The sequence below is a fragment of the Erpetoichthys calabaricus genome, chromosome 14 (assembly GCF_900747795.2).
Source record: "Erpetoichthys calabaricus chromosome 14, fErpCal1.3, whole genome shotgun sequence".
Lineage (NCBI taxonomy): Eukaryota > Metazoa > Chordata > Cladistia > Polypteriformes > Polypteridae > Erpetoichthys > Erpetoichthys calabaricus.
Genome location: NC_041407.2, coordinates 99,697,199 through 99,723,638, shown reverse-complemented (window position 1 = coordinate 99,723,638; position 26,440 = coordinate 99,697,199). Strand labels below are relative to the sequence as shown.

Sequence of the window (26,440 nt, the reverse complement as noted above, 5' to 3'; positions counted from 1 at the left end):
TTATTATTATTATTATTTGGCTCTATGGCTAAGGATCTGCGGTGATATCTGAAAGGCTGCCGGTTCAAAAGTCATGCGAAAAGACCATTTATCCTCGGGAATTAACAAAGTATATCAAAATAAAAAGAAAGAAATCATAAAGGTGGCTTCGAAGGCCTAAACTCAACGAATCACGCAAAGGACTGAAATACAAGGTTGAACGAGTGGATATACAGTTATTTACCGTAAAGTAATACACCATTCCTGTTAAAACAACACATAACCGTTAGTCTTTTTGTTTTCCTTGGATGAAACTCTAAATTTAACGCTTGCAAAGATAACAGACGCGACGGAAGTCGGCACTTAAAAAAAGGACAAAATAGGAATCATTCAAAGTTTAAATTGTACACGCCTATTTTAAAATACATCCAATCTGCGAAGAGAATACGACTTGCTTGAATGTAAGGACACTCCAATCATTTTCGCAGGATTTCAAAAAATCGAGTTTCTTGTATGTGATTGGCTGTTAGTTGGATAAACCCTCCTTAGTTCGATTCTGATTCGGCGATATGCTGTAGTGGGTCGGAATTTTTTTTTTTGAAAAAATTAGAGGGAGACGAAGAAGACCACATTACGTCTTATTCGGTTAGGGTTGTAGTTGTTTTAGGGGGTCATTGTCCTTAGGTGACAGTTTAGAAGGTGTTTTTTTAATTAAAAATATTTGTATCGTGGGCTTTTTTTTTAGTTTGAAACTTTACTCATCTTTCTGAGGTTATATACAACAGAACGCCAACTTTATTTGGTTTTACTTCAGAGAGTAAAATAACCGACAATATGGCTACCGAGTCTCCGTTGAAGGTAAGAAATCCACAGCGAGATGTTTGACTAATGCAGAGGAGCTGCAGCTTTTTTCCTGTACGCGTTGTGTCTTGTGCGTGATTATTTTGTTTGACTGGCCGCTTTTACTGCTTCTGCAGGCTTCCTTGTGACGATGGCTGCCCTTTGGGTTAAAAAACAGAGGGGCGAATGATTGGGCCGCCCTTGCCTGCTCGCAGGCTGTCAGATCCAAATGTCACTGTTTTCGTATTTATATTTATTATTATTTCACTCCACGTGTACGTCAGTTACTGAATAATGTTGCTCATTATTTTTGTGTTTTAAAATACTGCTTGTCTTGATTACAAATGGCACCAGAGATATTAAAGTGTTTGTGTAAGTTGCTATACTTCATATTGTTAAATCCTAAGAGCAATGGGGTAAAACCTTCTATTGAATTCCTTTCTGGATTAATATTCCTCTTTGATTGTGTATTAGATAACTCATGTGTCTCAACTCAATATTTTTTTTAAATAAACTGAAAACGTAAGTTCTTAATCCTACTGTCCCTGATGTGAGAAACTCTGATCCCAACTGACAGATAAAGATTGGTCCAGAATTTGTGTCTTTTGAGTAGGAAGACTCATTTTTTTGCTTTATTTGATCTTAGGTAGTGGTTTTTTAAAACGAAAGTTATTGCAGCTAGTTGTACTTGTGACGAAGGTGTAAATTCAGGGAACGTATCTTAAATCGCCATTGAGCGTTTAAACATGAAAATGTCGATTGTACGTTCATCTAGTGTACCCAATTAGGATTTTCTCCATCCACCAGTGAGAGAAGTTTAGAAACGGGACAGCAGACGTAAAATTTCCAACGCAATTTTCTCCTGTTTTAGGATGGACGATATTATTCCTGAAATGTAGTAGAATCGGTGCATTTACTAATTTATTTCACAACGATGATTCACTTTATAAAGGCGGTCGCATTTCGATGCCTGCTTCAGACTGAAGATTTAAACGACTGTATGCGCGCCGACTGCCATCTAGTGGCGGTCTTGTTTTACACACCTTTAGAAACTTCTGCAGTCGCCATTATTTAAAAACTTGAAAAAGTAAAGTGTAATTTCACGGCCAATGTAAATATTGTGAAAAAAAATTGTCAATCGGTTGTGAAATTAGTGACTGATCTGTTTGTGTCCAATTTTTTTTTTTAAACTGATGAAGCGGACTGACTTCTTCTCGAACAATTTACTGTTTAATCCACAAAGCAAGTTCTTTTCTTGATTTTAATCATGGCGTCGGAGAATGGCGACGTGTTGGTCAGACGAAAGAACAGGAATTTCTTTGACCAAACTGCATGTAGAGTCGTGTTTCGGCAAAAGGAAGTCCAAATATGTGAACGATAATAATAATAGAGCGGATGCACTGAAATTTGAAACTCTTCATTTTCTGACGCTGACGATGGACATCGCTGCCCGGTAACTCGGCGCAGTTTGTACGTGACATCAACCTGAGGTGGACGGCGCAGCTTCTCGTCATGTGAAATGGGTATTTAAGGAGATTAAGGGCACCTGTCGTATTTCACTATAAATGTATGAAACCCTAAACCTTTTTTGTTTTTTTAAGGGTTTGTCATACTTGAGATTAAACGAAAAGCTTGGAAATCCTGAACCAGCAATACAATGGTTCTCTCCCACCCACCATATTCTGCACTGCACAATAGTGATGTTTGTCTGCTGTGCACATGTGCCACCATTGCAAGTTCCATATAAAGTTCATTTTTAATTATAGGAACACTTTCTCAAACAAAGACATTAAGTGCACACGTTATCACTGGTCTAACCAACATTTCCAGCTTTATCGGAGTCGGCCACTTGCCCCCATGTCTTTGTCCTCCGCTCTCTGTAGTCCAGGGCATCCTTTGGTTTGATGCACATTATTTTTCTATCATTCAACACGACGTCCAACCCTGTCTCCAGCCTCCCTCAGGACTTCATCCCCTCTGCCTCAGTGCCCCATTTCACTCGGTCATCCTCAACTTTTCACTATAGATACCCAAAGTATACAGCCTGGTAAAACATACAACATAACAACCTCAAACTCTTAATCCACTTCAGGGCTGTAGGAGGCCAGAGACTCTCCCACCAGACTGTGTTAAGGCCCACACTTGTTTGTGGTAACAAACGTTCCCTCACTAGTCTGAATTGGGCCAAGCGTGCAGATCTTTAACCTGAAAGTCACTCCAGGTGTGCTGTACAATGAATGGCTGACCCTGTGCTTTAACCTCCAAAGGTCATGTAAAAAAAGACAATTTCCCCTCGGTGATTAATACATTGTACTGAAAAGACGATACATAAAAGGCGGTCTGTATATGTCAATCCATTGCCTTTATATAATAATAATAATAATTTGTTATTATTATATAGCACTTTTCATATCTAGCTATTAGTCCCTTTCCTATCTATCTTGTAATGAGAAAGGACAAGAAGGAGAGAATAAAGTGGACCAGCTGAGACAACGAAGCAGTAGTTCCAGGGGTGGCATTGCGGACATAGTGCATCCCTGAGTGCCTTTGTTCTCAGGCTTAGGCCGTTTCTTCGATCGTGGAGCTCTGTGCTCTTCACTTTCTGGTTTAAAATCAACTTCAATGTCCAGCAACACAGTTATGTAAGGATATGTGTGGAAAATCCACGTAGATACAAGAAAAAGGTGCAAACTTGTCACAGATGAGTGTGTTTTAGGATGGAACCCAGAATAGCAAATCAGTGGGCCCTTCGCTCCAACCACCATTCTGACCTGAGCCAATCTTGAATTGCTTTGTGTAATCGAGCAGTAAGTGGCCAATTAGATGACATCCATAAAGTGCACAAGATGTCCCTCTACTGTCACACATGCACTTTTGTTCAGCCCTTATTGTATCCTGATGCCGTGCTTCTGTAACACTTGCACTGATCCTAATGGTGGCCGTATACAGTCATCTGCTTCATTGTACTTTTTTGCTCATATTTGTGCTTAATCTTATTATTAAAACGTGACTTTAAAAGGTGTTGCATTTAATGTTTACTTCAAAATATATTGTTTAATGTATAAAGCACCTAGTGATGATATACTCTATGAAAGATATTACATAAAATGGATACTGAATGACAAGTTGTAAATGTAAAAAGTATATGTAGAGCAAATCAGACGGCATACAATGTGCAGGCTATAAATGTTAATTTTATAAAAACAATGTATACCCTGAATGTACATATTTTACAGATTCAACATACAGTTGGGCAGTTGCAATTAAATAATAATAAATGAACCCCATGTATAAAAGTGAATTTTCAAATAAAATCACATATAATGAAGTCAAAGTTTGTGTTGGCCTGCATGGGTAGGCAGGTTCAGTACAAACAGTATGGAGGCAACAACATTTACTTCTGTCGCACATTTTCATACAAGCAGTGTAGCTCAACGTGCTTTACAAGACGTCAAAGAGAAAGTTATAAGAAAAGAATAAATGACCAATAAAAAAAAAAAAATATATATATATATATATATAATATTATTATTATAATATATTAATATATATAAATATCTTCTTATATACAGTGCATCCGGAAAGTATTCCCAACGCATCACTTTTTCCACATTTTGTTATGTTACAGCCTTATTCCAAAATGGATTAAATTCATTTTTTTCCTCAGAATTCTACACACAACACCCCATAATGACCACATGAAAAAAGTTTACTTGAGATTTTGCAAATTTATTAAAAATACAAAAATTGAGAAAGCACATGTACATAAGTATTCACAGCCTTTGCTATGAAGCTCCAAATTGAGCTCAGGTGCCTCCTGTTTCCCCTGATCATCCTTGAGATGTTTCTGCAGCTTCATTGGAGTCCACCTTGTGGTAAATTCAGTTGACTGGACATGATTTGGAAAGGCACACACCTGTCTATAGAAGGTCCCACAGTTGACAGTTCATGTCAGAGCACAAACCAAGCATGAAGTCAAAGGAATTGTCTGTAGACCTCTGAGACAGGATTGTCTCGAGGCACAAATCTGGGGAAGGTTACAGAAAAATTTCTGCTGCTTTGAAGGTCCCAATGAGCACAGTGGTCTCCATCATCCGCAAGTGGAAGAAGTTCGAAACCACCAGGACTCTTCCTAGAGCTGGCCGGCCATCTAAACTGAGCGATCAGGGGAGAAGGGCCTTAGTCAGGGAGGTGACCAAGAACCCGATGGTCACTCTGTCAGAGCTCCAGAGGTCCTCTGTGGAGAGAGGAGAACCTTCCAGAAGGACAACCATCTCTGTAGCAATCCACCAATCAGGCCTGTATGATACAGTGGCCAGACGGAAGCCACTCCTTAGTAAAAGGCACATGGCAGCCCCCCTGGAGTTTGCCAAAAGGCACCTGAAGGACTCTCAGACCATGAGAAAGAAAATTCTCTGGTCTGATGAGACAACAATTGAACTCTTTGGTGTGAATGCCAGGCGTCACGTTTGGAGGAAACCAGGCACCGCTCATCACCAGGCCAATACCATCTCTATAGTGAAGCATGTTGGTGGCAGCATCATGCTGTGCGGATGTTTTTCAGCGGCAGGGACTGGGAGACTAGTCAGGATAAAAGGAAAGATGGCTGCAGCAATGTACAGAGACATCCTGGATGAAAACCTGCTCCAGAGCGCTCTTGACCTCAGACTGGGGTGACGGTTCATCTTTCAGCAGGACAACGACCCTAAGCACACAGCCAAGATATCAAAGGAGTGGCTTCAGGACAACTCTGTGAATGTCCTTGAGTGGCCCGGCCAGAGCCCAGACTTGAATCTGACTGAACATCTCTGGAGAGATCTTAAAATGGCTGTGCACCGACGCTTCCCATCTAACCTGATGGAGCTTGAGAGGTGCTGCAAAGAGGAATGGGTGAAACTGGCGAAGGATAGGTGTGCCAAGCTTGGGGCATCATATTCAACAAGACTTGAGGCTGGAATTGCTGTCAAAGGTGCACCAACAAAGTATTGAGCAAAGGCTGTGAATACTTATGGACATGGGATTTCTCAGTTTTTTTATTTTTAATAAATTTGCAAAAACCTCAAAAACTTTTTTCACGTTGTCATTATGGGGTGTTGTGTGCAGAATTCTGAGGAAAAAAATGAATCCATTTTGGAATAAGGCTGTAACATAACAAAATGTGGAAAAAGTGATGTGCTGTGAATACTTTCCGGATGCACTGTAATACGCTACCATGGCTGTCTGTTTGTCTGTCTGTAGCCTGCAAACCGTTTGACCTATTGAACTGAAATTTGGTAAACATATACTACGTGACGTCGACTATCCGCTTTCGGGGGTGATGATTGAACTCCAAGGTTATTCCTCTTTTTATTTTATTGTAGAATCAACTCTTGGCAGCGGCCAGCAGGGCGTCTGTGCGGCGCGTGCGTATGGCCGCCGTTCTCATTCCCTACCACCTTCACCGTCACTTCCCCTACTTCTTCATATCTTAAGTCATTCTTGATGCAGATTGAACACTTAAGTGAAAAATTTAAAGAAAACGTACTAATTCCAATACAAACACTGATTTTAGTTTTAACGCCAAAAGATGCCAACGAACGAAGAGAAGCAGCGGACCGCTAGGGTGGAGTAAAGAGCCGCTCAGGAAGCAGCAAGCACATCAACCTCTGAGCACATGAATGCTAAACATACAGAGAAAGAGGAGGAGAACTAAGAATGCTCAAGTCAAGTGGATTCACTGCACGATATCGTTATAGCAATGCGCAGTTACTGGTCTTTTGTATTTGTTTAGGTAATCACAATGGGATTTTTATTTCTAATCTCTGTAGGCTTTGTTTGAAAACAAGACCATAGTCAAGACTAAGAAGGATGGCAAGAGACTTTCAGTGGAAAGGATTTATCAGAAAAAAAACGCAGCTGGAGCACATTCTCCTGCGTCCAGACACCTACATTGGCTCTGTGGAGCCTGTCACGCAGGTCAGTGAGCGTCTGCTTTTGTCTTCTCACCGTTTTACTTTGTTTCACTAATCCGCTATGTCCATTTTTTTTCTAAGTTGGAATGCACATCTTTTCCCACCTAATGACCGTGTTTTTTTAAACATTTTAGCAAATGTGGGTTTTTGATGAAGAGGCTGGATTAAATAACAGAGAAGTGACATTTGTTCCAGGGTTGTACAAGATTTTTGATGAAATCCTTGGTAAGTTAAAGCCGTTGGAGGTACAGGATATTTTTAATCCTTTTAGTTTGGTTTAACATTCCGTGTTCATTTGTCTCATTTCAGTGAATGCCGCGGACAATAAGCAAAGAGATAAGAACATGAACTGCATCAAAATTAACATTGACCCGTAAGTGTCTCCCCTAAACAGAGTGCCCCCTTCTATAGTGCGTTCATTTTTATACTCTTTATTAGTACTTTAGATGATCACATTTTTATTTAGACATTGCTTTTATTTAAAATAAGCCACAATTTTTGAACACTGGCAGGTGAAGTGATTTGGTTTGGTACTCACAGTCTCAATGCAAAGAATTGAAGTTGCACTTGTGTTATTTAAAGTGCAACTCCTTGGGCACTGAAGTAGCACATTTTTAAAACGTACGGTCAAATTTGTTTTGTTTTATTTGTTTTTAGGGAGAACAATACAATTAGCGTGTGGAATAATGGGAAGGGCATTCCTGTTGTGGAGCACAAAGTTGAAAAAGTGTTTGTGCCCGCACTCATCTTTGGGCAGCTGTTGACCTCTAGCAACTATGATGATGATGAAAAGAAAGTTACAGGTGATGATTTTGGGGGGGAGTTGGGCTTTATAAATGCTGCCTATCAGTTATAAATAAATTAACTGAAAATATATGCGATTAAAATTTTAAATTGAAACACATTTTCATAAAAACTGGTTTTGTCAGGATTCTTGGAGTTAGTGGGATGTGTCTGTTTAGTCTTGTGGTTTTGTTCTCCGTTTTCCTGCTGCTTGAAATTCTTGTACAGCCTCTCGTTGTTTAATTGTTTGATTCTTTAATGTGGGACCTGACATCCTTCTCATCTTCTATAACTCTGTGATGGCCAGTATGATTTTTCTGTGGTGTGCTGGGCTGTTAACATTGCTTCAAAAGATGCCCACCTTATCAACTGGCTAATTAAAAGGGCAACCTCCGTTACAGAACACACTGTGAACCACCTGGAAGTAGTAGAGGGAGGAGAGAATTAAAACAAAACCGAGTGCCATTATGAACAATGTTGCACATCCTATCTCTGACACACCAACACTGAGGACTTTCAGCCAACGAATCATTCAGCAGAAGTGTGTCAAGACGGTGGGGTGTCCTTTATACCAACAGCACAAAGTGTTTGTGTCCGCACTCCTCTTTGGGCAGCTGTTAACCTCCAGCAACTATGATGATGAAAAGAAAGTGACAGGTGCCGGTATAGTGTCTCACTGTAGTCAGAAGTTTTCTTTCTTTCGAATTTTCTTGCTTTCTAGTCCTTTTCAGTGTGTGTTTGTGCTTATTTATGTATGTATGTATGTATTCTGGCTTTTTACAGAAGCTCTTTAAAAGATTTCCCCTGGATGACCAATAAAATTCTATCTTTCTGTTGTTGTTTTCAGGTGGTAGGAATGGGTATGGTGCCAAGCTGTGTAACATCTTCAGTACCAAGTTTTCAGTGGAGACAGCCTGCCGGGAGTCCAAGAAGACTTTCAAGCAGGTTAACAGTTTTCTGTATTTGGCATGAGATTAGACCCTCCTCGCCTACACATCTGATTTTATTTTCTATTTAAAGCAAGATTAGTACTTTTTTTTTAGTAGTTTTGATGCGCGTTTGAAGGGGCTTATTGTTTTTTTGAGCTCATGTTTGTTTAAAAAAAAAAAAAAAAAAATCCACCTTGCTGGTCTGCTTTTAAAATTAACCAAAGAGTTTAAATTTGAATGTGTCCCATGCTACACTTTAAATGTGTTCTGCTTGTAATCTGTTGCAAAAGGCACATTTTTGTAATCCTCATTGTGTCTCTCTTTCAGACCTGGTTTGAAAACATGGCAAGAGCTGGGGAGCCAAAGATCCGGCCTTTTGAAGGAGAGGACTACACCTGCATTACTTTCCAGCCTGATCTCCCTAAATTCAAAATGCAGTCTTTGGATAAGGATATCGTGGCACTGATGTCAAGAAGAGCACACGATATCGCTGGGGCATCAAAGGGTGTCAAAGTTTTTCTCAATGGGAAAAAACTGCCCGTTAGTATTTTGAGTTTTTGAAATTTTAAACACCTGGGTTCGCTTCCCGGGTCCTCCCTGCGTGGAGTTTGCATGTTCTCCCCGTGTCTGCATGGGTTTCCTCCCACAGTCCAAAGACATGCAGGTTAGGTGCATTGGTGATTCTGAATTGTCCTTAGTGTGTGTGCCCTTCGGTGGGCTGGCGCCCTGCCTGGGATTTGTTCCTGCCTTGCGCCCCGTGTTGGCTGGGATTGGCTCCAGCAGACCCCTGTGACCCTGTAGTTAGGATATAGCAGGTTGGATAATGGATGGATATTTTAAATGAAGCATTCTGATGACCTAAAGCACCATATTGTTAGAACTTATTATCATGTAAATTGTTTTCCAAAATAAAAGCGAGAGCACAGTTGCTAGGGTGCTGTCCATGTGTGGGCTGAATGTTCTGCCAGGTTGTTTCCCTCAGAGGCTTTGTTCTACTTCTGCAGTTTCAGAAAATAAACTCGCACATGTATTGGTTTGTTTGAATTGGCCCAGTGTCCTGTAACAGGGATGGCCCATTTCTTCCTGCAACGTTATTTAAATTGTGAATGGAAAGAGATAATGCATTATAGAATAATGTAAATTTAACAGTAGCATCATCATATCTGATAAAACATTTTTAGTGAAATCTGCTCCAGTAGGGTTATTTCTTTTCATTTATTTGGTCATGTTTACTAAATTGCCCCAATATGTCCTCCAAAGCTTTTTTTTTTTTTTTTTTTTTTTTTTTTTTTGCTTCAGCTATTTTGTAATTTTGTCCCAAATCTGCAAACCCTGCAACCTGTGTGTGGGGGGAAAAAGGGCTTGTATTGTAAATAAACTTTGAAGTACTGTATGTTTTGCAAGATACTGTCCTGTCAATTTTAAAACCACTAAAATGCCTGAAGATTATTGTTTTATAATTTGATAAGTTTTTGTTCTTTGTAGGTGAATGGATTCCGTAGTTATGTTGACCTTTATGTTAAAGATAAAGTGGATGAGCTGGGTGCACCTCTTACAATAGTTCATGAAACAGTCAATGAGCGCTGGGATGTGTGCTTGACGCTGAGCGAGAAGGGCTTCCAGCAAGTCAGCTTCGTCAACAGCATCGCCACAACCAAGGTAACCATCTGTTTGTGTAAAGCTAAACCCTTTCACATGTTTTGCTATGCTGAATTGTGTATAATTGTTTAGTACTGGGTTCCACATTTTAAATGAACCAGTTCGAAGTTTAAATTTGATAGCAAAGTGATCTCTTATTTTGAAACACAATTCAGATCAGTTATCCACACCTGTGTCACCCGTCACCCCCCAAAGCCCCTCATTTTTTTTTTTCTTCTTTTTTTTAAATTACTTGATATGAAGCAGGGTGTACCGTAACACCTCGGTCAACCACTGAAGCTGAATATTTTTTGGACATCTGTAAATGATAGTCTTTAAATCTGCTTACTTCATTTCAGGCACATAGGGGTTGGCACCGTCACTTGTAAACATTTCAATGGGATCCTTATTAACTTTGACTGAAATCAAGAATAATATACAATAACACACAACAACATGCACTCTAAAGGTATAGCCCAATTGAATTTTATAAGTGTGGATTTCTTTTTCGTCCCAACAGACACATAATGATTTCAAATATAAACAAGTGTTAGAATGTTACACTGCACAAGACCTTGTGATTTCCCCATGGAAGAATTTGGAAATAATTTTGTCACCTAAATTTGCTGAATGTTCACATAATACTCTCCTCATTTCACCATAAAACCAAAAAATATTAATCTCATGCCAGAAATGACATTTGTATTGTATTCCTTCAAAAGGAACAGCCAACATTTTTCATTATTTTAACTTGGGGGGGATAAAGCTAATCTTTAATTGCTTTGTGTGATCATGCAGTAAATCGACGTAAAGCTCTTGTTTCTTCCTAAATCCTGAACAAAAATACACACAAACGGAACAAAGCTGAAGGTGGGACATCACAAACAGTAATTCTAAACCTTTCACATGGCATTCGTGTTTGTTCAGATAATGCAGGGTGGCATTTGCACTTTACAGATTGAGCTTTTGAAATTAATTTTAGTTAAAATAAAAAACCTTAAATTTTTTTTTTTTTTATAATTTTATGCAGCTTTTAAAATCCCTTGACTGTTTGTCTCACACGTGTGTGTTGGATGTCTTCATATGTTGTTTGCATTGATATTAACAGTGAAAGCTGCTATACAATGTTAATTTAGTTTGTAATTCTGCGCCTGCTCTTTTTCTTTCCCCCTCAATAGGGTGGTAGGCATGTTGATTATGTGTCTGACCAGATCGTAAACAAACTTATCGAAGTGGTGAAAAAGAAGAATAAAGCTGGTGTAACAGTTAAACCCTTTCAGGTAAACAAATAACTAACACTTATATATTTATATATATATATATATATATATATATATATATATGTTTAATGTGGCTTAATGCGTCCAAGTGATATAAAATTATAACGCTTTGTCTTTATTTTATTATATTGACACTCTCCAAGCAGGCATTCTTGGATCTCTGCACATGCTCCCAGATTGAAAAAGAATAAGCAAGTCTTAAATTTAATTTCTGGTACATCTTATTTAAATGTTTGAGTTGAGTAAATCGCCAATTTGTGTAAATTACCTTCTGATAACAGTCAACCTATTATACCTTGACTCGCATTTTAGTCCGCCTTTCCTTGTGGACTCTTGTCGTTCTCTTTGGGGTAACGTCCATGATTTGAAGTCCTTTTGATGAGTCCTGTTCTGGATTACCTGTTCCTGTCCATCGTAAGGCTTCTTTTTAAGCCCAAGGAAATGTCTCTCTCCCAAGCAGTCAAACTTGGGAAGAAAAATCAAGGGGTCACTTTTGATAAAAGTCTAGACAGGTAGAGATACAACCACAACAACATTTATTTATATAGCACATTTTCATACAAAAAGTAGCTCAAAGTGCTTTACATAATGAAGAAAAGAAAAATAAGAAATTAAAATAAGACGACAGTAGTTAAAATAGAAAAGGAGTAAGGTCTGATGGCCAGGGTGGACAGAAAAAACAAACTCCAGAAAGCTGGAGAAAAAAATAAAATCTGTAGGGGTTCCAGGCCACGAGACCACCCAGTCCCCTCTGGGCATTCTACGTAACATAAATGAAATAGTCCTCTTTGTAGTTAGGGTTCTCATGGAGTCACTTGATGCTGATGGTCATACAGACTTCTGGCTTTTAATCCATCCATCATTGTTGGGACATCACGGTGCTTTGGGTAGATGCGCCACCACCAAAAGGACACCGGAAAAGGAAACCGAAGAGAGAGTAGGGGTTAGTACAGATTTTAGAGCCACCATGAATAGTTATTATAATGAATTGGATATACAGAGTATCAGGATTTAAATTACAGTGAAGTTATGAGAAGGCCATGTTAAAGTAATGTGTTTTCAGTAGTTTTTTTAAAGTGCTCCACTGTGTTAGCCTGGTGAATTCCTACTGGCAGGCTATTCCAGATTTTAGGTGCATAACAGAAGACGATAAAGAAGAGAAGTCATTTACCACTTTACAACTGAGGAAGAGCAATTTGAGTTTGGTACCAGCTGCAGATTTGTATGAGTAGTCCAGCGCACTTTTGTTTTTACACTCCTCCTTAATCTAAACACTTTAATACTGTATTTACTGCAGATAAAACCCATGAGTAACGAAGTGAATCCATATTGGAGTAGTCACAAAAGTGACTGGAGTGCTTTTAAAAAAAGGGCAGCCCACAAGCTACACTCCTTGGCTCATTTTTCATCTGGAAGAATGAAGGCATCAGGCTGGTGGTGGCATGAGTGTGTTTGTGTAGTTGGATCTTTTTGGTTTTGTTTTGAGGAAAGTTGAGTATTCAACACACAGGCCATCACCTTAATATTATGTCCGGCTAGCTGCCTTAACGGTTCGCTTTAATAAAGAAGATCCAGTTCCAGACCGATGGATGACTGAAGGATACGAGCAGCCAGGGTGCAATGACCTGCTCAGAGACACACGAGTGCTGGGGTCCTTTGCCTCCAGAGACCAATGAGTAGTTGATAGATGTGTAACAAACAAAGGTCCCCTGAATTGGTATTTTGTTTCCTTTAACTGTCTTCTGAAGCACAAGACCAGATGATGTTGACTGAGGTGGCTTTTCATTAACTTGTATTGTAAGAATTGGGGACTGGATGATAAAGGGCAAAATGTTATTACAATATTTTTTCCATTTCATTCAATATCGATTAATTATTATACATTTTTCTATTGATCATTTTTAAGTTGGAATAGTATTTCTGAACCCTGACAAAACCAAAAAGCATATTATTGTGTGATATAGAGCACCAAATACCTTTACAGAACTGAACATTAGTGAGTTTAAATAAGAATCTGGATTTTGAAAACGTTTTGGAAATTACTATGGCCACCAACATTTGTGTAATTTTTAAACATGTAATCAGACTTGAAGGCAGCTCCTTTACCTTGGACAAATATTACCAAAAGTATTTAACATGAGAAAAAATAATTTAGGCAAAAGTGACAATTTATTCCAATATATACAGCAAGTAATACTTTATGTACTGTGCAACAGAAACACGACTTTTCAATTAAAATACGATGCAAGACAATGCACAATTAGCAGAAGGTCACTTAGGGCTTGTTTTTTAACCCCTTAACCGCCCTCTGCCGGATATATCCGGCACCGTTGTTTTATTGCTAACGCCATACTGCCGGAATTATCCGGCACATTTGCCTGTGGTTATATGAATGCCTGGCAAGTAGTATAACTGACGGTTTGGCGTGGGTATTATTACTTTGTATTTCAACAAGTCTGTGGTTGTTTTGGCCGGTCATGTGACGTGATTCGCATGTAACAGCTGTGAATATGGCGAAACGTAAACTGACTTCAAGTGAGGCTTTGCAGGCGATTTTGGACAGTTCTGATCATGATTGTAGCAGTTCTGAAGAAGATTTTAGCGACAATGATGAGCAGCAACGTGCGCTGCGTGATACTGTGAATGAAGACGCATCGGATGACGGCGATGAGTGGGTGTATCCCCAGCATCTCAGCTGGGCTGCTGCCCGAGGTGAACTACCTTTTCTGCATCCGTTTGAGGCAACGTGTGGCTTTACTGTTGATGTAAACAATTACACTGCTGAGCAGTTTTATGAGCTGTTTGTGTCACCTGATTTGATCAGACATTTTGCTCATCAGACAAATCTGTATGCAGCACAGTTTATTGAGAAAAATCCCAATTTACCTCCACATTCCCGTGTTCGTGCTTGGTTTGACACTGATGAAAACGAAATGAAAAAATTCATTGGGATTTTGATGTTGATGGGAATAATCAGAAAACCAGATATTGAGATGTACTGGTCTACAGATCCTATGTATGCAACACTTATTTTTGCAGCTGTCATGACACGTAACCGATTCTCTTTGCTGCTGAAATTCTTTCATTTGAATGACAACAGAAATTAGCCAGATAAGAAAGATCCAAACCGCGACCGCTTGTTCAAGCTACGTCCTTTGATTGATCATTTATTTGAAGCATTTCAGTTGCCCTACATGCCAGGACCGTCGGTTACAGTTGATGAAAGTTTATTGTTGTGGAAGGGCCGCTTACAGTTTCGACAGTATCTACCATTGAAAAGGGCACGGTTTGGTATCAAGATGTTTTGCTTAGCTGAGAATTCAGGTTACATTTATAGATTTCGTGTATACACTGGCAAAGAGGATCCTATGAGTAGTATTTCAGCAGTGTTGCCAGATGAATGTAAGGACTTTGGACTTTCAGAAAAACGCTGTCGTGTCTGTTCAAAGAAGGGTCAGCGTAGAGACGTCAAGACCTTCTGCTCAAAGTGTCCCAGCAATCCAGGACTTTGTGCAGTTCCCTGCTTTGGCCTGTGGCACAGCAAACTCAAATACTGGGAATGAAACTATGATTGACTGAACTACTTTTGACTTTTGAATTACTTTTGACTGTTCCATTTTGTAGTAGACAATAAATCCAGAAGCCTGAGAAAAGGTACATTTTGTGTTTTATTATGTGTTTGCCCATTTCTAGAACTTGCACAACATTTAGTGGTCAATACTGCTTGAATAAATGTAAAAAATGTAAAAAAGTAAAAAAACGAAAATTGTTCAGATTTCGCCTGGCGTGGGGAATATTTAGGGAGTTGGCGGTTAAAGGGTTAAATACATAAGTGGAAATCAATACACGTGTGAACAAACAAAACTGAATACAAAAGTAACGGGTTGTTTACATATAGGTGTACATATTTATCCTTTTTGTATTTATCCTAACACTTCCAGTAAATCAGTTGAATACAGTATGTCACAACATATCTATAAAATGGCGTTATTACGCTATCTACAAATTCTGTACTTTTTTTTTTTTTTTAACCACTCGATTTATTAAGGCTACTTGATTTTTTTACTTTCTATATTCAGTTGTGTGGAGGGGGGGGGGGGGGGGGGGGGGGGGGGGGGGGGGGGGTATGATTGTGCCCATAAAATCTTTCAATAAACTCTCCATTTAATGAGTATTTGAAATATTTCAGGTGAAGAATCACATGTGGCTGTTTGTGAATTGTCTGATTGAGAACCCCACCTTTGACTCCCAGACCAAGGAGAACATGACGCTGCAGAGTAAGAGCTTTGGCTCCAACTGTTCACTGAGTGAGAAGTTCATAAAGGCGGTGAGTTTTCAGACCCCTCGGTTATGCCTCATGATAAGTGAAAGTTCCTAAAGGATCGACGGCTAAAGGCTTATCCTGTATTTTGAGCTTTAGTTCCCAATCCTCTTCAAGAAAATGTCCGCCACGTAATAAAAGTGCTAATCCTGGTGTTGGAATGCAGAATATACGAGTGGAGTGTCTGGCTCTGAAGCCAGTACAGTGTTTCTAAGTTTTAACTCCTATTGTCTTTTAAGAGGGGGAATGATCCACCACCCCAATCCTTTTCTTTTCTTGCCTGTAGCTCTCCCATCCAAAGAACCTTAGGCGTAAAGAATTAACATTAGTGTGGCTTTAACAATATGTTGTCTTCATTGCTCTGCTTGATATGGACATTTAACATTTTGACATTTCACCCTGCTTAAACAGTACAATGACCATAGTGGTGGTGGTCTCCTCTTAAATGCTTTTTTTCTTTTCTTTCCTTTCCAGGCTGTTGGTTCTGGCATTGTGGAGAGCATTATGAACTGGGTCAAGTTCAAAGCACAAAACCAGCTGAACAAAAAGTGCTCCGCTGTTAAGCATACCAAAATCAAGGGAGTACCTAAGCTGGATGATGCTAATGATGCAGGTAAGACTGCTTGTCAATTTTAACCTGCTTCTAGTTGGCTAAGTTAGATTTGTTGGCGTGAGGTCACTTTATTGTGTCCCTTGTTACATACAATATTGTACATGTTGACTGAAATCCACATTAGCTATTTAGGCCTACATTGCCTAGAGTAGAAGATATCGATATTTTGAGTGTTTTATAGCTTCATGACCACTAGCAGGTGTGGGGTACCTAGAGGCTTTCATGCCTCCAGCCCTCATATGGTACTGCATGTCTGACAACCAGGGAGCTCGGTGTCCTCATGCAGAAGTGTTTTCTTATTGTTTAAGTCCTTAGACAATCTGAGATTTCTTGGTACTAAACAACAGAGCAACGTTTACCTCAGACATTCGGTATTTGTGGAGTGGTTGCCACATCTGTTTTCTTAAATAACTTCCTATCATCACTAAAAGCATGAAAATCATGGCATCCCAAAGTGGGGTCTTCATTGTTTTCATTTAGTTGTGCTGTCACGCTAATGTTTTGTGAGTATCACTTTCTTCATAGCCACAATGCTCAGCGTGTGACAGCTGCTATGATAGTGCCAATAAAGTAGATGGCAGCAAAGCTGCAAGAGCCATTTTTATCGTGGTTTTTATGAATGTAACATGCTGTAATTGTCATTAGCCCAGCCTGAGGCACACTAGTCTTGCTCTCTCATCCTGCCCTGTTTTTGATCTTGAAATATTCACCTTAATAAGAGATGTGTCTGTCCTGTAGCCATGTCTCTGGTATTCCAATAGATGGTACATCACAAACATTACCACGGCTTTTGTGAATCCCATACCAAATGGCATATAACGGAGACCTATTGCTTGGTGCACAGCAACTGTTGACACTGTGGTCTACATTGATTACTTGGACTTCCACTCTTTTTAGATGGGTAGTACGGCTAGTTTTTTAATAACTTGATATCTAACTGCCTGAACCAGTCACACTGTGGTGATATTAATTGCAAACACATTTAGGGGTTTTGGTAAGGGGCCAGGCTATACTTTATTTAATTGTACTTAATTTCAGGTGGCAAACATTCTGGTGGCTGCACTTTAATTCTGACTGAGGGAGATTCGGCCAAAACGTTGGCCGTGTCTGGTCTTGGTGTGGTTGGCCGAGATCGTTTTGGTGTGTTTCCCCTCCGAGGTAAACTCCTAAATGTTCGTGAAGCAACACATAAGCAGGTGAGTTCCTTCTTTTCGAAAATGCCACGTTTGATCCATATAATAGTCAGATTTGCCAGTATTCTTTAATTGTCTGAAAATCACATACTTAAATGCTGACTCCTTCCTGAAAATCTTAGGTTCAGAAAAAATAAAATTGTAAGTATACTAAAATATTAACAAACTTCTAAGTGATATTTAATATGCAATATTTATTAAGGTTATGCATGTTGTATCTGAAGGTTTCTTTCTAAATTTTGTCCGCATGCTGGTGTTATGATTCACATCTTTACTGACTCATGAGCTCTGGTCTGAACAAGTCCAGTTTTATCAAAAGTTTGCATAAATAAAAACTTCATTATTCTCTCTAACCACCACCAAAACAGTAAGATATATAACAGATATATAACAAATATAAACTGATTTATTGACCTTTGCCTCCATTTCTATAAACAGTTTTTCAGCAAGGTGATAAATACCCAAAAGTGAGAGAACCTGTCAATAAATTGCCAGTCATGTGACACACACAGACTGTACAGTAGATCTTTATGGGACGTTTATATATAAAAGGGTGAAGATTTGAAGTCTTTAAACCAGTATCTTGGTTTTCAGATGCATTTGCCAAGGTCATGCCTAACTATCTTTCTGTATCTTCTACAATTTTGCACCCATCTACAAAACTAGGCCCTAAACCTTTTTAATTTTTATGCCAAGTCAAAGGGTTATGGTACAAGAAAACTTATTGGTATTAAGTGATGTTAAAAAGCTGCGGCCCCAGCACTCAATCTTAACATACCTAAATCATCCGGATAGGAATATTTGCAGCTTGCTGGTTCAATTTGCAGATGATACCAAACTAGGTGGAAGAGCAGATGATGTACTTGTAGAATTGGCTAAATTGTTACTGAGGACCTTGGGCAGATTTGTGGCAAATGAAAGTTAATGCAAGTCAGTATGAAGGGTATTGCATTTAGAAGTGAAAATGTGTTAGATTTGAATACACAATAGGAGGTCTGAAATTTGAAAGTTCTCTTAATTAGGAGGACCTTGGTGTCCTAGTGGTCATGTCACTGTCTAGACATCCAGATTGTGGTCAGAAGCCATTAGGAAGGAGAACAGAATGTTGGGTTGTATAGCACCTGATGTGTGGGGTGTAAGTCAAAGGTTATGGTTAAGCTTTATAATACACCGGTGGGGCTCATCTGGGGTACTGTGTGCAGTTTTGGTTTCTGGGCTACAAAAAAGACAGAAGTCCAAAGGAGAGCAACTAGGCTGATTCAAGACTGAGAGTATGAACTGTAAAGGGAGATTAAGGGAGTTGAACCTTTGTAGTTTAAGCAAATAGAGATTAAGAGGTGATCCGATTTGAAGTTTTTAAAATTAAAGGAATTTGTACATTGGATCTAGGCTGTTACTTTAAAATGAGTTCATCAAGAACAGGCGGACACCGTTGGAAACTCCTTAAGGATGAAACTCACACAAACATTTGGAAAGTTCTCCTTTATGCAAAGTACCACAGACACATGGAATAAATTACTAAATAGTGTGTTGGGGAGTAGGTCTTTAGAGGCCTTTAAAACTCAACTTGACGTTTATTTTGGAGAAATTTGGTGATGAGGATTGGCGCATTTTGTTGGGCTGAAGTGCCTGTTCTTATCAACGTTTTTCAAATGTTCTAATGTCGTGTGTCACCGCCGTTGATGTGGTAGTGCCTATGTTGTGCTCTGCTACTATCTTAGAAGAAGGGGTGTGATTTTGTTTCGTTTTCCCCTCTTCATTTTTCTCCCTCTTTTTTTACCTTGCCATGTAAATATAGTTCATCCATCCATCCTCTTCCGCTTATCCGAGGTCAGGTTTGCGGGGGCAGCAGCTTGAGCAGAGATGCCCAGACTTCCCTCTCCCTGGCCGCCACTTCTAGCTCTTCCCAAGGCGTTCCCAGGCCAGCCGAGAGACATAGTCCCTCCAGCGTGTCCTGGGTCTTCCCCGGGGCCTCATCCTGGTTGGACGTGCCCAGAACACCTCACCAGGGTGGCATCCAGGAGGCGTCCTGATCAGATGCCTGAGCCACCTCATCTGACTCCTCTCGATGTGGAGGAGCAGCGGCTCTACTCTGAGCCCCTCCCGGATGACCGAGCTTCTCACCCTGTCTTTAAGGGAGAGCCCTTAAAATATAAATGTAAATATAGTTTTATTATATTGAACTTTCAAACACTTTTCTGATATATATTTGGTCCATTCATAGGCAACATTAAATAACTATAAAATACATACTTTTAAATATGGTATTACATAAAGAAGTATTTATTTGTTTTACAAACACAAATATTTGTGCAATACGATTGTAGGCAGGGTAACGGACTTGGTTTCCTTGAGGGTGTTTAGTCTTGCATTTACATTTACATTTACATTTTACATCATTTAGCAGACGCTCTTATCCAGAGCGACTTACAACAGTGTTTTAGTTTTTTTCGCATACCCCTTGGGGTCAGAGCGCAGGGTCAGCCATTGTACAGCGCCCCCTGGAGCAATTACAGGTTAAGGGCCTTGCTCAAGGGCCCAGCAGAGTAGGATCTCTTATGGCAGTGACGGGGATTTGAACCGGCAACCTTCGGGATACCAGCGCAGATCCTTAGCCTCAGAGCCACCACTCCGCCCCTCATGCAGGCGGAGCCTTCATGAAGTCAAATTCCCCTTCTCAGCCACAAGGGGAAGCACCTAACTGCCTTTTCCCAAAGTTCCTAAAGTGTTTGGTGTGATAATCTAGCTCTGTTTCCTCATAGGGTTTAAATGAACTAAGCAAGGAAATAGTAGGGACTTGACTATGGCAAGGGGGGGGGTTTCCACTTACCGCTAATAAATGAATCCTGTAGTTCAGAAATGCGCTTGTGGTTGTAGGAACGTTGTAGGAACTGCAGGTGCTTGTTTGCATTCCAAACTCCATCCATCTCACTTTTTCTGTCTTTGCTATACTATTCTTTGCTTTAAAAAAAATAAAAATCGCCCTTGGTGAGTAGATTTATCGCTTGAGAAATCTGAGCCAGGACCCTGTCCCCAAGCCACTTTGTCAGATATTATCTCAAACTTGCTGCCTGAATGAAATGTAGTTTGTTTTTGGTAGAGAGAGAAAGTTCATCCCATAAAGGGAAAGATTTTTATATGCTTGAGGGGAGGACATGATCATCATAGCATGCAGATAAGCAATCACTTTGGTAGCAAAATCTAAATCCAAAAATTATATTGGTGCCACATGAATTAATAAAAAGAATTCAGAAAACTTCTCATTTGAAGGGAACTATTAACAAATGGCACTATTGTGTGGATGTGATCAAGCATGTCCTCAAAGAGGAGTGTAAAGTGTGAATGGTTTTGGTTGCTGTGTCCAGGTTCGACAATATATACACATACATACATACATGACCTACGTTAGGAGTGCTTCATGTTAAGTTTGTGTTCTTTTTTTTTTCTTCCTAGGTTTCACCCTAAGTATTAATATATCTTAAAGTCCTCTTATTTGGTTATGTGGGTATGGGCTGCATCTTGACAGGTTGAACGATATGTCAAACCAAATGATGTGTTCTACATGACTAAGTCTTTTGCTTAGATTTTAGCAGGCCTGCGTGCCTAATGTTTTTGTATGGCCTAATCCAAGGATTCTCTTCCATATTTTTAGATCATGGAAAATGCTGAAATTAATAATATCATCAAAATTGTGGGCCTTCAGTACAAGAAGAACTATGATGATCCAGAATCCCTAAAAACCCTGCGTTATGGGAAGGTCATGATCATGACAGATCAGGTTGGCATACGGTCTATATAATAATAGAGCAAGTTAAGTGTCCTTTGTGTGTGTGTTGTATAACCAGCAAAATCAAAAGAAGAACATCCATGTTGAAGGAGCGCTTCTGCTGTTTCTTCACTGCTGTGGAAGACTTGGTTTGTTGGCCAGCATTTCGCACTTTCCTCTCTGTCTGTCCAGGTCTTCCCAGGCTATTCCTGTTTTCCACTATATATTTTTGATTGGGTTCTCAGATTATCCCCTTTTGAATGAGAGGCCCTTGTTGGTGCTTATTGAGCAGTCGGAGCTGGCAAGACAAACTACAGTAACTGTAATCCTTTATTAGACTAAAAACTCAAAAAACAGGATTGGATGACATCTTATTAAAAAGATGTAAATCATGCATTTTTCCAGGATTGTTTTATTTGTGATGCATGATCCTATAAGTCACAGCCTTGCTCAAAAATGTGTTTTTATTTACTTTTGTTATTACAGGATCAAGATGGATCACATATTAAGGGGCTTCTTATTAATTTTATTCACCACAACTGGCCTTCACTGCTGAGACACAATTTCTTAGAAGAATTTATTACACCCATTATTAAGGTAATATATCTAACTGTTCATTGCAAATTTATGCCGAAATTGACCCAACGTAATGTATACTGCTTTGCTTTGTAAAGTAAATGTTTAATGCAGGATAAAAGCCACCCATTCAAGAGAAATGATTTAAATGATGCAAATTCTTTGCCCGCGTTTTAGCTTTTCTCCATCTTTTTCTCTTGTCAGGCTTCTAAACAAAAGCAGGACCTTTCCTTCTACAGCATTCCAGAATTTGAAGAATGGAAAAACAATCAGGAGAATATCAAAGCTTGGAAAATAAAGTACTACAAAGGTTTGTTCTAAACCCTGTGTGGTAGTGCTGCTGAGAAATGTAAGCACTCTTCTGAACCTTTTCTTGTTGAGAGTGATGGGCGGCACTCCTTTATTTGAGCCTTGCTCTGTGAGATTTAACATTCAGAGCAGGACAAAGAGCCAGGGAATTTCTGACTTGTAAACACACCTGTCATGTTTTGGAACAAGTTTATCTAAATCTGGGACTGTATCTTCAAATATTAATACATATAAGAAGCAGCTTTACAACTGAAAATACAAACATACTTCAAAATAACAAAAAACAAAACCTTGTCAATGGAAACAGGAGGACATACAGGATCTGTAACTCTCGATGTTGTAAGGAAGGCTGTCTAAAGGTGACCATCTGAAAACCGCTCACATTAAAGTGGGGCAGAAAAGTTGTTTTGGGGGGGGGGGGGGGGGATCTGCAGCAAGGGGATACGTACACAACCTTCAAGACTGGTGAGCAAACAAGAACTCGAGTGAAATACAATTAGAATTTGAAAAAAATGAGTACTTCTATTATTTGAATATTAATTACATACATTTTCCCAGTATTCTAAATTTTATTAAAATAATAAAACAATTTCTTAATTTTAACGGTGTAAGTTCCAGAAATTCGTTACTCTGCTAGTTGGATGCGTTGAGAACAACACCTTTGTGACCTGAGCAGTGTTGCTGCAAGCCCTAAAAAAAAATCACTTCCAAAATGGATGTATTGTTGCCTTCATAGGCTTCTGCTCCCGCACCCACCCCCAAATAAAGGCGCTTAATTGATAATGAGTATAGGCAAAAACTTCTGTGTGCATATATATATATATATATATATATATATATATATATATATATATATATATATATATATATATATATATATATATATATATATAATTTTTATTGAATGTCAGTGTCATTTTAATTTTGTCAAATCCACAGTGCTGCTTGCTTGTCTTTCAAGGAGGTAACTCTTGATCAGAACAGACTTGAACCCCTCGCTGAGTAGTCTGGTTAGGGAATGACTGCTTTTGTGAAATAATTACTGCATATACTCGGGTATTAGTCAGGTCTTGAAACCCGAAAAATCGATCATAAAATTGGACCCCAACTTATACGGCTGTTCAAAAATACGACGACTTTTTTTTTTTTTTTTTTTTTTTTTTTTTTTTTTTTTTTTTACGTCTTCTTGCCTCCTCCAATCTCTCGCCAGTTTCTCAGACACATCGAATTTTGTTGCAGCAGCACAGTTTCCAATTTCTTTTGGCACTTCAGCGACATTTAATTTAAAACCAGCTTCATATTTTCTTCTGATCAAATACTCCATCGTAAATAAGGGATGCTCTTACAATAAAGGTGTGTGAGATTCAAAAAACACAAAGTGCAAACAGAGCTTCGGAATAGTTCAGGTTTTTCCGTGTGGTCACGTAGGCACAATACATTGGGGTGGGGGGAGGCTGTGTGCTCCGTGGTGACTCTCTCAGGTGGGCGTTAGCATAGCATAATCTCTTGGGCCAATAGTGTGAGTTTTCCACATTTGACTTGTACAACTGACATTATAAAATAACGAAAATTATATGATAAAATCAAGCCCCGAGTTATCCTGCTAGTATATATGGTAAACACAGTAAGGCACCATGAATATGACATGGCGTATAGTGTTGCAGGGGTTCAAGTGCACATTTTTGGAAGATAAGTGCTTTTTTATGTTTTACTGGTATATTTTTTAGATTAATCACCCTCACCTGTCCATGCTTGCCATTTGTGCACAGATTTTTCCAGTCTCACGGATGCTGAAAATGTTGTTTTTTGTCCTTTAATATATTTTAGAACTCTGCAAGTTGATTTTCATATATGAGAATGACCTGGTGATATGGGCTTCATAATTGTGACTTAGGGCCACAATCAATGAAATGCTGTTTAACTTATTTATATTTCCCTTTTCTATTCCATTGCTCGTAAGCACTCTCCTACCCCACACTCTCGTTTCTGATTGTTGCATTCTTTTTGGTTTTTGCTTGTTCCTTCACTGTAGGTCTGGGTACCAGCACATCTAAAGAAGCAAAAGAGTATTTTGCTGATATGGAAAGGCACCGGATTCCTTTCAAATATTCAGGTCCTGAAGATGATGCTGCGATCACCTTGGTAACGACTCCACTGCCATTTTTAATTTAGTTTATTTACCCGTTAATTCTGAACTGTATACGTCTTTCAAATTTGAGAATGCATACTGGGGCATGTAAAAGTGTCTCCTGCAGAGTTTTTTTCATGTGTGATGTAATTGTAATGTCAGCTAAACTTGTAATAATAATAATAAATTTTATTTTATTGTGCTTTATATTTAACAATCTCAAAGTGCTACAAGATAAGAATAAATTAACAAACAAGATAATCTATAAAAATAATTTAATAATGTCTTTCTAAAAAGATGTGTTTAGGTTTCGTTTGTAATACACGTGTAATATGTTTTTTTTACATATTTGTACTTTTTATGTAATTGTTTTCCTTTTAAAATCATTACATTTGTTAGATTATACTAGTCTGATTTGCATGTTTAGTTCGATGGTTACCTGATCATAGTTCGCATTTTCTTAAAAGTGGGCAGTGTGCGCCGTTTCTCCTGTTGCTGCCATATAAAGTGTGCTGCTTAACTCTTTCTCTTCCCCCCCCACCCCGTAGGCCTTTAGTAAGAAGAAGGTGGACGATAGAAAGGAGTGGCTTACCAACTTTATGAATGACAGGCGTCAGAGGCGACTCCATGGCTTGCCAGAGGTAAAGGGTCTGACCAACTTAACAATACTTGAAACAAGCAAAACGACAATTTCTACTCGGGGGGGGGGGGTGAACTAACAAAAGTATATTTATAAAAAAAAAAAAAAAGCATGTAGATTCGTCAGGCAGACAGCTCATAATGTTCTACCGTTATAGAAGAAAGTGTGATGTTTACCTGAGGTGTTGAAAGTGTGTGACAGCTTCAGAACAGACAAATCTCATGAACTCTTCCACAACACAATGTTAAGAATTCAAAAAAAAAAAAAACCAAAAAGGCTATGAAGTGTAGAAAATTGGTGCTGCTTTCCTCCGAGTATGGAAAAGGGTTTTTGTTTACATTGCTGATGCCTCGTTTAAAAGTTGTGCCAATTTAGGCCTCTGCCCACCAGCAGCAGACAAGCTAATGAGGGCTGCCATTTTTTAATCGGGTGGAACTTCCAGAGTCTTCTACTGAAATGTGAATGCCTTAAGTATGCTTGAACAGTTCTGCTCTAAGGATTATTTTGTTAATCACATTGTTGCTTTGATTAAACTGGTAAAGGATGAGAGAGAATCGAGTCTCTGCCTTTTGTTGTCAGATTCATAATCAAATTTTTATATTTTTTTTTTTCTGCAGGATTATTTGTATGGGCAAGCAACTAAACACCTCACTTACAATGACTTTATTAATAAAGAGCTAATTCTGTTCTCCAACTCTGACAATGAGAGGTCCATTCCTTCCATAGTGGATGGTGAGTTTCTAGAACCTTTGATCTGAATAGGATTTATTTTAAACTGATTCTTGTGTGTATAATCAGAACAACACAATGGCAGGAAAAAAGGACCTCAAAATTACAAACTTTTTTTTTTTTTTTTTTTGAGATAAGCTTAACATTTTACTTTCTCGTATACGAAGTATTGTAATTGTCTAAACATTTGACCTCGATTTTGATTAATTTCAATGTTTTAGATCTCCCTGAGTCTGAAAATACCATTTTTAGAAGTGCGTGTGTGTGCATAAACACGATAACTTGAGTACGCTTTCACTTAAATTTTGCATACAATTATTCGGTACAAAATGTAGATTTCTATCAACTTTTGAGCTATTTCCACTAGCCGGAAGTGGTACTTTTTTATTCATGCAGCTGCAGAGTCCGATTTATTCAACTTTTTAATAATAATTGTTCATTATATTTGATGTGGATGGTTCTTTAAAGTACATAATCCGTCCATCTGTTAACCAACCCGCTATATCCTAACTACAGGGTCACGGGGGTCTGCTGTAGCCAATCCCAGCCAACACAGGGTGCAAGGCAGGAACAAACCCTGGGCAGGGTGCCAGCCCACCGCAGGGCACCCACACACCAAGCACACACTAGGGACAATTTAGGATCGCCAATCCACCTAACCTGCATGTCTTTGGACCATGGGTGGAAACCGGAGGAAACCCACGCAGACACGGGGAGAACATGCAAACTCGAGCAGTGAGGATCCAGCAAGCGAACCTGGGTGGT

The 26,440-nt window shown here is 39.0% G+C and overlaps 1 protein-coding gene across 1 annotated transcript in view; it reads left to right on the top strand.

The window, feature by feature from the left end:
* Window positions 1-620: 620 nt before the first annotated feature.
* The window catches only part of top2a (DNA topoisomerase II alpha), a 51,666-nt gene continuing 25,846 nt past the window's right edge, over window positions 621-26,440 (top strand). The window contains 19 exon segments of the mRNA XM_028818465.2: window positions 621-837; window positions 6,627-6,701; window positions 6,703-6,774; window positions 6,905-6,995; window positions 7,080-7,143; window positions 7,428-7,573; window positions 8,401-8,498; window positions 8,810-9,022; window positions 9,968-10,141; window positions 11,299-11,400; window positions 15,590-15,727; window positions 16,196-16,334; window positions 17,373-17,530; window positions 21,180-21,305; window positions 21,780-21,890; window positions 22,074-22,179; window positions 24,211-24,320; window positions 24,855-24,947; window positions 25,564-25,678. Coding sequence (XP_028674298.2) covers window positions 814-837; window positions 6,627-6,701; window positions 6,703-6,774; window positions 6,905-6,995; window positions 7,080-7,143; window positions 7,428-7,573; window positions 8,401-8,498; window positions 8,810-9,022; window positions 9,968-10,141; window positions 11,299-11,400; window positions 15,590-15,727; window positions 16,196-16,334; window positions 17,373-17,530; window positions 21,180-21,305; window positions 21,780-21,890; window positions 22,074-22,179; window positions 24,211-24,320; window positions 24,855-24,947; window positions 25,564-25,678 — 2,155 coding nt within the window. The 5' untranslated portion in view covers window positions 621-813.